Consider the following 11,749-nt stretch of genomic DNA (forward strand, 5'->3'; position numbering starts at 1 on the left):
ACAAATTTCAGCTTAATTTTTGGCGAAGTAGACTTGTGTACTTAAAAAGTTGTCAAATGTAAATGGGTCACTGTTTTCATATCTTAAACATCTGTTGTTTATACCCAAGAAAGCGCACTGGGGGCAAGAAAATTAATTCCCCAATTGCTGTCAACTGAGTTAGGAAACAGCAATAAACAGCTTACTGTAAAGCCGCTAGCTACAATAAAACTGCTGTCAATAAAGTGAGGCTGATATGGTTTTGCTGTGCCAGAAAAATACATCCTTTGAAAATGAAAATCTGAAATGGTAAGGAGAAGATCCTTCCTTGTCCCTTTACACAAAGGAACTGTATCAGAAAACTCTGATAGTACTGAACTCTGAGCATTTTCCCCTACCATGTGTGATGTGATTTGTGAAAGTTATGCATTGCACATCAATGGGAAACAAACCCTAATGATGCTTTCTTTTTCTCACGCACACAAACAGCCCCCACATGCTTAGACGTCCCCCTGTAAGCACACACTTTCATACACGCATGAAAGGCAGGGGGGACCCAGCAAATTAAAGGACAGAGAAGTAGCAAGCTTCTTGAAGCTTTAACTAAACATGCCTTTCTACAAAAATACAAAAAAGGGTTATTCTAGCTGAGCATTTTCACTGCTGCTATTGAAAATAGTATTATTGCTTAAGGTTAAATTCTGCTTTCCATTATAGCCCCCTGTTTTCACATGCTTTTCACTTACTAAAAGAATTCATCTTTTCAGCTGAAGTGTTCTACGCTTGGTTTCAGCTCAGAGATGAATCTCTTTAGACAGCTGAACAAAACCTGCTAACCTTTATTTAATTTATTTATTTAAACTTATATAAAATGGGGGGGGGTGCACAGCATTTTCACACCTTTCCAAGTTCTTAAAGTCTTCACTCAGGGTGCTGCTGGTGGTACGTGTGCAAATGTAAGCAATTCAATAAAGCTGATCACATTTTGTAGGTCCTTTTTTTTGGCCATCTCTCTCTGAACCACGATTTATACAAATAGCCAAAATCACAACCCAACCCAAATCAAAGCATTTCAGTCAATAAAATGCATTCCGTCAAATTGTTCATACGCTGCTCTTTCGCTCTGAATCCCCACAACTCCCATTTCTGCTTACAAACTGAGTTTTATAAGAGTGCTTAATAGAGGCTTTGGTGGTGTCCTTTTTATCAGCTTTTATCACAAATATAAGGAAATAAATCACTGTACAACAAGCCACCTGGGATGCGATTTCGCCTTCCTGGTTTAGTTAACTGCAGCCCTGGCTTGCTATTGCAGTTTTCCGCGGGGCTCACGGGTCCCTGCTGAACGCTCTATACATTTTACAGTTGTCTATGCTATTATTTAGAATTCTGTCCCACTGGATTTTATGGAAGAATTGGTACCGCTGAGGCTTGCAGTTGGCCAGTGTACATAAACACAATTAAAGGTAATTAATACAGTTCCTATTAATTGTAGTCTTAGGCTGTGCACAAAGAGAAACTTAGTGCCCTAGTTCAGTCAACGGCTTTTTAGCAGGAAACTAGGAGAAATGTTCCATCCTAGAATTGTCAAGGTTTGCTTTCCAAGGGAGCTCTACTAGCTGCAGTTCTTGAAGCAAAGAGGTCTTAGGCAGCAGGCTTCTTGAGCTCAAATTGGCCCATTCTTCCCTGCCCCTTTGCAGGATTTGACCAAGCTTTGCCTCCCAGTCTATTTTTTCGTGAATGACCATGAGCCAGATCTAATCACAAATGAATGCTTTGAGGGCAATAATGACCAACCAACAAAGAGTATTTCTGGTTCAGCCACGCTTTGCTCTCCCACACATACTTCTCCAACCTACCTATCCACATTTATAGATCATGTCGTTCAGTTTTGGCACATACTGTCACCAGTCCAAATGCAGTAATGGCAACCAGACTCACTTACAGATACTCCAGATGCAATATGTCAACCTATTATCCAGATCCTTAGAGGGCAGCATTTGATATTCAATGGCTGCTGTTAGACATAACATTAAACTATGGTTTAATACTCTAAGAATGAGCACTTCCTCCCCTTTCTTCCTCTAGCACACACACAGGATGCAACTGGAAGTTTCATTTTTAACAAACCACAACTGGTTGTTATATCTGAACCTGGAAAACTAGTAGTTGGCTTTGATTATGGTTTGCCCAACAAGCCAATTTCAAATGGTGGCTTATGATCTCGGATTGTTCATATAGGCCAGAAAACCAACCACAGTCCCCAGATCAGACATGATGAACTGCAGTTGGTTGAAAATATAAGCGAAGGTCTCCAATACCCAGCTTGCCATGTCCTACACTCTGGTCCAAGGTTTAGTCAAACTAGGCCATCACCTTTCAGCGTGTTTTGTTCTGTGGTGAAGTTGAAGATATCTCATTCGTACCCTTCAATAACTTGTCTACTCAGAGTTTGCATCTTTTCATGCCTGACAATAAAATCCTTTGCAATTTCCATACAGGTCTGTTTAATGGAATTGTATGCACAAACTTATTTTGCAGCATATACAAAGGTTTAATGATGCTGTTTAAAAAATCCTGCATCTTAAGCACTTACATCTCAATTGCAAACCTCTTAATCATAAGGACTTGCATTTAAGCATATTGGTATGCCAATGCTAAATACCTTTGCTAACATATCCACTGGAGAACCCAGAATAATATTCCAGGATAATAAGGATGCAGTTTCATAGTTTGGGAAGCACCACGGCTGTAGTGTTGAATATTCTTCGCCCTAAGTAGATATTTGCTGCCCTGGCAAACACTGCATCAGTCCATTAACCCCAACGATTCAAATCCAGGTTCACGAAAGATTGCTTTTTAGAAAACAGCAACAACTGTCATTCTAGAGTCCAAGAAGGCCTCAGACACAACCATGACAATCTGAGTATCAACTACAACATTTGTGTAAACTAATATGGAACATAAATGTAGATCCTAAAGCACTCAAGGACGATTCAGTCTCACCATTTATGATACCAGTGATTTTGAAAGATGAAGGTATTTAGACCGACCAAACTGCACTGTTAGTCTTAAACTGTACTGAACTTGGATATATATTCAGGACAATACTATTAAATTTATCCCAACAAATGTTTGAGAGGCTTTTTGCATACCCTTGAAGACTCAACCTTTTGGTGGACCAAAGCTGATTTTGTAACAACCCCACTGCTTTACAGAGACAACCTACAGGTCTCATCTGGGTATAAATGCAGAGTACTTTCTAGATTTTAGTGGGATGTTCATCAGCACAGATAACAAACCTTGCACATCTTCTATGTATTTTAACAGACTTTGCTTAGACAAAATTTTCACTACATATGTTTCATACTTAGCCAAACTATTACCCCAATAAAACCTATTGTAGTCAGGCTTTCCCTATTTGTTTCCTCCAGACTGTTGGCAACACTGACTGAGAATAATGGGATTTGTAGTCCAATGCCCCAGGGGGCACCAGATTAGGGTGGGCTGAAGATTTATTTATTTATTTATTTATTAAAAACTATGGTATGCCGCCCTTTATATAAATATCTCAGGGCAGCTTACAGCAATTGAAAAGAACAATTTAAAAACATCTAATAACATCAGTGACAATTAAAACAACAATACTATATAGAACAATAAACAAACGTCAAATAAATCAGATTAAGTCAAAACAAAACAAAGCAAAAGCAACTGCAAAAACCATTAAAACTATTAATTTTTAAAATACCACTTAAATAAAAGGTTTTGACCTGGCGCCAAAAAGAGTATAAACTCAGTGCCAGGCATACCTCTCTGGGGAGTGCATTCCAGAGTCTGGGTGCCACTGCAGAGAAGGCCCTGCTCCGAGTTGATGTCCTTTTTACCTCTTTTAGAGAGGGTTCCTGGAGTAGGGCTTCTTCCAAAGGTCTTAAGGGGCGTGAAGGCATATAAGGAAGGAGACATTCCTTCAGGTATCCCAGTCCCAAGCCGTTTGGGGCTTTATAGGTCAAGACCAGCACCCTGAATTGGGCCCAGACTTCAACTGGAAGCCAGTGGAGATGATCGATGACCGGTGTCATGTGAGAGTAACGGCATCCATCTTCTCCTTTTCATTGGGCACAACTGACTGGACATTTGCAATGACTAAGTAGGTGGCATACCAGGATATTTCAATGCATTTCCAGAGAGCTGGTAAAGGACAATGTCCAACAGATTGTGCTCTCATCCTGTATCTTTCAACTCTGTATGAGCTACTTTTAAAACAAAACTAAGAAACTAGTTTAACCTCTAGCTCCTCAACTCATTTGTTTGCAACTAACTTCCATTGGTCCCAATGGAATGTATTTCCAAGTACATGTGTTCAGGTTTGCTGCAGTAAATATCATGCAGCTGTGAAAACCGGAATGACAAAGCCCCAGTTTTTCCATATGTCCTGCTACCAATAGCTACCACGTAGCAATGCAAGCATCATGATCTTCGCTAAGCAAAGAACCTAGATGCCTGTTTTCAAATGAAGTCTTGCTATTTAAGCTACGAGGGGAAAGTGAATAAGGTTGTCTCTGTACATACATGCCTTCTCAATGACCATCATCCAAAATTAAGGTAACAGCTTGGTATTGTTCAAAAGCCTGATACCATGCCAGTGAAATGGGGCACTATTTAAATATTTTGGGTCATTTCCATCCTTCCATGGGCTCTTTAAAAACTAATAGTCAGCATATGACCCACTTAAAATAGCACCTTTACATTTTTAGTTGAGCAACTATTAAAACTAAAAGTCCGTTTTTCCAACAGTAATACAGAAGAAGATATAAAGGGAAATGTTGGCTTTTATGTTTCTCCACCCTAAACTGTCAAGTTTCCTGAGTTGTGCTTACATGCTTTGCCAGGTAAATCATTCTGTATTTGTGATTTTAATCCCCATTTGACTCCTCGAAGAAGTTAAGTCTAGTTCTTGTAATGAAGCCCAGGAAATGAGAACTACAGTGGAACAGAATCACTTAACATCAAAACAATGTCAGATATTTCTGTAACAAAAATGGAAGGGGCAAGCTTGGGAGGCATCGCCTAATCTTAGACTCTGCTCATTATATCATGTTTAATGGGCAGTGGGGTATTGTAGTTCTTCTTTTGAAGCTGTCTGGATGGAAGTGTACAAAAGTGACCATTACATTGAGAGTGTAGCAATGCTTCAAAATTCTTATGAAGGGGAGTTCTTTCTCAAATTTAACAAATTTACTGAGTGTTCTGGGGGTTGTTACTTCAAGAAGATTCCCCCTAAGTGTGGGCCTTCTATACCGTGCCTTGTGATCAGACAGATGTTCAAAAGTCAAAATGCAGTTGTGAGAAACATAACATACAACTTGGGAAATGATTCGAACCAGCAGAATGGATGCTACCCATCGCTAACGGCACACACCGCCCCAAGTGTGCTTGGCTCTGATCTCTGGGAATGAACCTTGTGGTCAACCCAAACAATCCACCATAACTCAAGAGACTATAATACCAACCGCAATATGTGCTTCATAGCGAAAGCCTGAGACCACGGATGCAATGAAAACGAAGCACTAAGGAGCGCCTGCAAAACACACTAGCTTAACTATTGGTCGCTTCAGTGCGACTGTCATTAAATAAAAGGTTTCTTTGGCTTTAGTACCAGTTTGAACTTTCCCTCCCCCTATTCCTTATCTACTGCAGGATTGGCAGCCGGCCAGCCCAAGCCACATGGTACCTCACTGCCATCTACAGGACCATTCTGACATTCCAATTCAGTGGCAAAAGACAAGCACCAGTGAAATGAATTAGACAGCACCGCATTTAAATCTTTATTAGCAAGGAATTATTTGACCTAAAAAACAATAACGCCCAAACCCTACTGCTGGATTTAGCTGAAATATGAGTTTTCCCAGCCTCCTAATCTTTCTTCGTATGGCCTATTTCACAGCTTTAGAATGAGTTGTGACAGATCGCTTATGCACTACTAATGTGAGAACATATTTACAATGGGGTGATTTTTTTTCTGCATAATTCATCTTTTATTCAAAGCAAATGCATTCCTGTTGAAAGTGTACTTTGGCCATTTTTAAAACACACACACACACACACACACACCCCTAACCAAAAACCCTCTTCTCTAATACACACGCAACTTTACTACTATACAACAAAAGCATTGTAACTCAAAACAGAGGAAGACTTTCTGCTAGCTTAGTTATATCCTGCCCAACAAACACAGTGCAATGCAATCTTTGAGCCTTTGCAAGGACAAAGTTAATCTTCTGGACAATAATAACTTAACACATGTCCCAAATCAGTTTAAAACAAGTAGGAAAAAAAATCACACTTTAGCCAACCTCATGTGAAATTTCAAGTTTTGTCTGAGCAGAAGTTAACATATTTAATCCTGAAATAGTCAATATTTTTTTCCCTTTGACATGAATTTGGCAGACTGAGAAATGGTTTTTTTTTCCTTCTTCTTCAGGAAATCTCTAGAGTCTATATTGATATGTTTTGGACAAACATTACACAATTGCTTTAAGCTTCGAATAGGGGGGTGCATGCGTGCTTGTGTGCAAATGTACCTTTGCATGAGTGTGTGCATACAATTCTGTCTAAATAATCATAATGCAGAAGTTGGTGACTTATACCTTTGGACCATCCTAGTCATTCTCCCAGTGCATAGTCCTGCTGCCCCAGAGAGACAGTGAACAGACAGATTCTCTTCCCCCCTTTCCCTTCTCCATCCGTATTATAACTAAGCTAAAATTACAGTGAAAGAAAAGACATCCTAGCACTTTAATACTGGTTGAGTGGGCACTTGTATGCAGTACTTATAGACCAGTAAAAGTGCTCGTTTACCTGTCTGGTGTGCAAGGGGCCCTTTGTCTTGAAACCTCCTTGGGAACTGCACTCTGAGGCACTGAAGTGATCTGAACTAGTGGAAGAGCGTTTGGAAAGGGTATCACAACCCCCCACAAAGGTGTTGTCCAAAGGGAGTTCCTGAATCACATGATGCTTTTTCACCGAGACAGGGGTGTCAGGCTTAAGATGGAAAGCAGACTGTGGAGAGGCAGACTTGTAATGCTTAGCAAGGTCAGGGCTGTTGGGCTTAAACGTGGTCGGGGGCGCAGTGCCCCAGTCAAATCGTCCTATACTTTGCTCCTCCAGCTCGGCTGGAAGGCTAATGGTCCCGTTGATAGGTTCGTGAACGACATCCTCGGGTTTGGATTCCTCTATGGTAACAAAATTCAACAGGGAACTCTTCGGCGACTTCCGCTTCTTCCGCTTCTTCTTCTTGTTCTGTTTGTTCTCCTGGTTGGGAGACATCCACTCGGCCCCTTGCTTGCTCCGTTGGGCAGCCTTGAACCTGGACGCATGGCGGCAGCGGACCAGAACGGTGACAAATATCACCACAATGACAACCATGGCTCCTGCCACAATAGCGATCATTATGGTCAGGTAGTCCTCATTCTGGTAAGGCTGGCTGCTATCTCCGATGTTTCTATCCAAGGGCGTTTCCATAGTCCTGCGAATTAAGTCATAAATATAAGAGGCATTTCCCGCAGTGTCGTTGACATACAAAAACACAAGGACAAGAGTATGGAGTGATTTTGGATAACCCAGGTCGCTAATGTTCACCACTAACCGGTGCAGCCCCACATCATTTGGTGTCGGTTTTTCTTCCAGAGTTATGTTACCCGTCACGGGATCAATGCGGAACAGACCTTTGCTGTTCCCGCTGACTATCGTGTACTTAAGCTCCGCGTTCATTCCCGTGTCAATGTCAACCGCGAACACTTCAGCCACCACAGAACCAGGGATTGCTGAGAGAGGTACCAGCTTAAAGGAAGTATTGGAAGGTGGGTAGATGACCACGGGGCTGTTGTCGTTAACATCCATGACATTAATGGTGACTTTTGCGGTGGAAGAGCGAGCTGGCTGGCCCCCATCAATAGCCTTGACGTCAAAGGTATAGGAACTCTGCTGCTCCCGGTCAAAAGAAACATTGGATTTTATAACTCCAGAGTATGGGTCCAGGACAAAGTTCTCATTGTCGTTCAGGATGGAAAGCGTCACAGCTTTGTTCTCCCCTGCATCCGCATCAGTCACTGTGATCACGCCTACGGTGCTATACTTTGGTAGGTTCTCCGACACAAAAAACTGGAAATGGTTATGGGTGAATTTGGGACTGTTGTCGTTCTCATCCAGGACTGTCACAATCACAGCGGCCTGGCTCTGCAGCGGAGGGGTCCCGTTGTCTCGGGCCGTGACTGTGAAAATGAATCTCTCCTGCTCTTCTCTATCAAAGACCCGGGAGGCTGTCAAAACCCCTGTCTTGCGGTCCAAATCAAAAAAAGAAGCATTGGGGCCAAGCTGATAAACAATGTCAGCATTTTTCCCACTGTCCTCGTCCGTGGCACTAATCGTGGTTAAGTACAGGCCACGGCGGTTGTTCTCAGAAACCGACAGCTCGATGACTGGCTGGTTAAAAATGGGAGGGTTGTCATTTTCATCTTCCAATTTAACTCTTACCAGGGCTGTCTGGTTCAAGCTGGGCTTGCCCGAATCGGAGGCGACTATTTTAAAGCTGAATTCTTTGGTGCCCTCGTAGTCCAGCAAGGAAGAGGTCTCTAACAAGTACTGGTTGTCGTAAACAGCCTTCAAGTGAAACGGCACCTCTCTCTCAATGAAACAAATCACTTTGCCATTCACGTCAGTGTCCTTATCTGAGACGGTAATTAGGGCAATCTTCGTATTGACAGGGTCTTTCTCAGATAAGTACACTGTGCCATTGATAGGACTTATAATGTACCTGAGGTCTATGTTGGGAGGGTTATCGTTAACATCAGTCACATTGATAGTAACAGTTGCCCGGGCAGGTGTGGAGCTGCCATCACTGGCCAGCACTGTCATCTTGTGGATAGCCGTCTCCTCTCGGTCTAAGGCCCTCTGGACCGTAATGAGCCCAGTCGTGTTGTTTAAAGCAAAGAGTCTTTTAGTTGCAGGAGCAACCTGGGCACCAAAAATATATCTGATTTCTGCATTGCTTCCTATGTCTGCATCGGTGGCATGCAGCTGAATGACAGAGGTACCTACAGGGGCGTTCTCTGGGATGTGGACCTCCACCTGACTCTCTTTAAACACTGGCCTGTTGTCATTGACATCACTTACTGTGACCTGGAGAATGGCTGTGCTGGATTTCTGGGGGATGCCTCCATCCTCGACTTTGATTTTCATCACATAAGTATCTTTCTGCTCCCGGTCCAAGTTCTGCTGCACAATCAGCTGAGGCCACTTCTCACCTTCCGGGGTTTCTACAATATCCAGCCCAAAGACACTCTGTCCATTCAGAAGTTCGTAGTGCTGCACCCCATTAAAGCCGGTGTCAGGGTCCGTGGCGGACGGGATCGGAAAGCGGCTGTTGATCAGCGTGTTTTCCGGGATGGAGATGTTGATGACCGGAGAGGGGAACATGGGGGCATTGTCATTGGTATCCTTCACAATGATCTTGATCTTGATCAGCCGGAAAAAGTCATTGGGGAGAATCACCACCTCCAGCTCAAAGAAGCACTCGTTCTCTTCAGCATATGCAGCCCCAGCACAGAGTCTCTCTCTGTCGATTCGGTTGGAGGTGGTGAAGATCTCCCCAGTGGTGCTGGACACCTTCACCAAAGGGGCATCCCCTGCTTTGGAGACCAGCCTGTAGACAAGGCTAGCACTGGTTCCTGTGGCAGCGTTGATGTGAGAAATGTTCAAATCCTTTGGTATGTTCCCAATGGGGACGTTTTCTGGCAGCTCCTCTCGGATCGTGTAAATAAGTTCTTGAGCTACGGCAGAATCCAGCCTTAAACAGGCAACCAGGGCAGCCAACAGGTAAAAATCCCTCAGGTCCATGATAATGTGTTTATAGCTCCTTCTTGGGATTCTAGGATTTCAGGATTTCCACAAAGAAGTGCTGTCTTCTTCGCCAAAGGAGGACTGCGGGATGCATCACATCACAGCTCTTACTTCCCGACAGCCACTGTCAACACAATCACAACAACAACAACAACAAAAACAAGTGTTATTGTCTCATTTGAACCGACACCACATGGAACTGACAACTCCTGCTCCGCATTTCCGTAACACAGACACACGCTTGCAAATCAGAAATACTGGCCACCTGCTTCTCTCTCTCTCTCTCTCTCTCTCTCTCTCTCTCTCTCTCACACACACACACACACACACACACACACGAGAGAGAGAGAGAGAGAGAACAATTCTTCTCCATGAATGCACCAATATATCACCAGTAGGATTTGCTCACATTGAGAATTAAATTAACTAGTTGCAGGATTAGGGGGAGGGGAGAAATCCAATTCATATGCCCTTACCCAAATCATTCCAGAGCTCCATGCATACTATATAATGCTCTCTCTTTCCACCTATAAATGTAACGGGGGGGGGGGGGATTAAATCCACAGCATGAATTTAACCGCAATTTACAGCGCCATGCATCCTGCCCTTCCCCAGTTAAATTACCTAGCTGGATTTTCCTTCCCCCTTGCTATGGTGCTCTCTCTCTTCTGCTTCTGCTACTCGATGGTGCAGGATCCAGAAGGATTCAGACAAGCTGCTCGTCCTGCTCCTCCGCCGCAGCTCTCTGGCTACTTCCTACCCTTATTAACTAAGGGCACAACAGGACCCCTAGTTTGCTCCGGAAAGCCGACCAAAATGTCACCTTCTCCAGATGTTGCGGTGTGCGCGGCTCCCTCCAGCCTGCCAATGTGCAACTTCAACATAACCAGAAGATTCGGGCAGAAGGAACTCCGAAGCTGCAAGCCAGATGTTTCCGAAGGAAAGCAGAAGGAAGCGATTCGGGGTTGTTTGTTTCTTGATGGGGGGGGGGGGGCGATGCAGTCCGTGACACTCGGCTGCCCCTCCGGATGCGTTATTAGCTAACAGCTGCCACGCATAAATACTGCAGCCTGCGAGGGCTGGTTAAGGAAGGGAGAGGGGAGACTTCTGCCCTTAAGGGGAGCCGCGGAAGCTCCAGGCGTCCTTACAGACGGGGGGGGGGGCGGGGAGAGTTTGGTCGGGCGCGCTGGTTTTCTATCTGCATTAAAAGCTGCGCGGTGCGACCGTCTCCATCCCCGCCGAGGCAGGCAGGCAGCAGGCAGGCAGGCAGGCAGGCAGGCAGGTAGGGGCTGCGGCGACGGCCACCTCAGCCCCCGAGGCCGAGCAGAGATCCCCTCTCCCCGCACGCATCTCCCCCGAAACCCGCCTGGCGAGCCCCCCGCCCCCGCCCCCCCGCCGGCCCCCGAGGCGCGCGCAACTTTGCACTTACGCTGCCGCGGCGGCGGGGCGCGTGCTGGCGGGCTGCAGCAGCTGTGCGGGCAGGAGCCGGGCTGCCCAGGCGCAGGGGGAGCCGCGCGCGCCGCATCTGCTCCGCGAGCCAGCCGAATCCCTGGCCGGGGAGGGGGCGGAGAGGCGGCGGCGGCGGCGGGTTCAGCAAGACGTCGCGGGGGCGGGCGCTTCCTTCCGGAGCCCGGCGGGGCTGCTGCGCGGCGGCTCGGGGGCAACTCCGCGGAAGAGCGGCGCCGTCCTGCCCGCGCTCGCCATCCTCTGCCGGGCGCGCGGCGCCGCGTCCGGCTCACTCGGCTCGCCCCGCGGCGCGGAGCATCCTCGGTGCGCTGCCGGGCGAGCGGCGCTCCGGCGCGGGTCGGTCGGTCGGGTCGGGGCGCGCCGCGCTCAGCTCCGCGCCCGCAGCCCGCGCGAGCGGCGGCCG

At 45.7% G+C, this 11,749-nt stretch overlaps 1 protein-coding gene across 7 annotated transcripts in view; it reads right to left on the reverse strand.

Moving 5' to 3' along the window:
- PCDH9 (protocadherin 9) overlaps positions 1-11,482 on the reverse strand; it is an 802,518-nt gene extending 791,036 nt beyond the window's left edge. For 2 of the 7 annotated variants that reach the window (XM_044437861.1, XM_044437862.1), the window contains exon 1: positions 6,841-10,286. In XM_044437861.1, the coding sequence (XP_044293796.1) occupies positions 6,841-9,876 (3,036 nt within the window). In that variant the 5' untranslated portion in view covers positions 9,877-10,286. Of the gene's footprint in view, positions 1-6,840; positions 10,295-11,308 lie in introns of those variants that run through there. The other 5 variants (XM_044437858.1, XM_044437860.1, XM_044437864.1 and 2 more) reach the window with 5 other exon arrangements.
- Between the last annotated feature and the right edge of the window lie 267 nt (positions 11,483-11,749).

The sequence above is a fragment of the Varanus komodoensis genome, unplaced genomic scaffold, assembly GCF_004798865.1.
Source record: "Varanus komodoensis strain SLA01 unplaced genomic scaffold, ASM479886v1 scaffold31, whole genome shotgun sequence".
Taxonomy (NCBI): domain Eukaryota; kingdom Metazoa; phylum Chordata; class Lepidosauria; order Squamata; family Varanidae; genus Varanus; species Varanus komodoensis.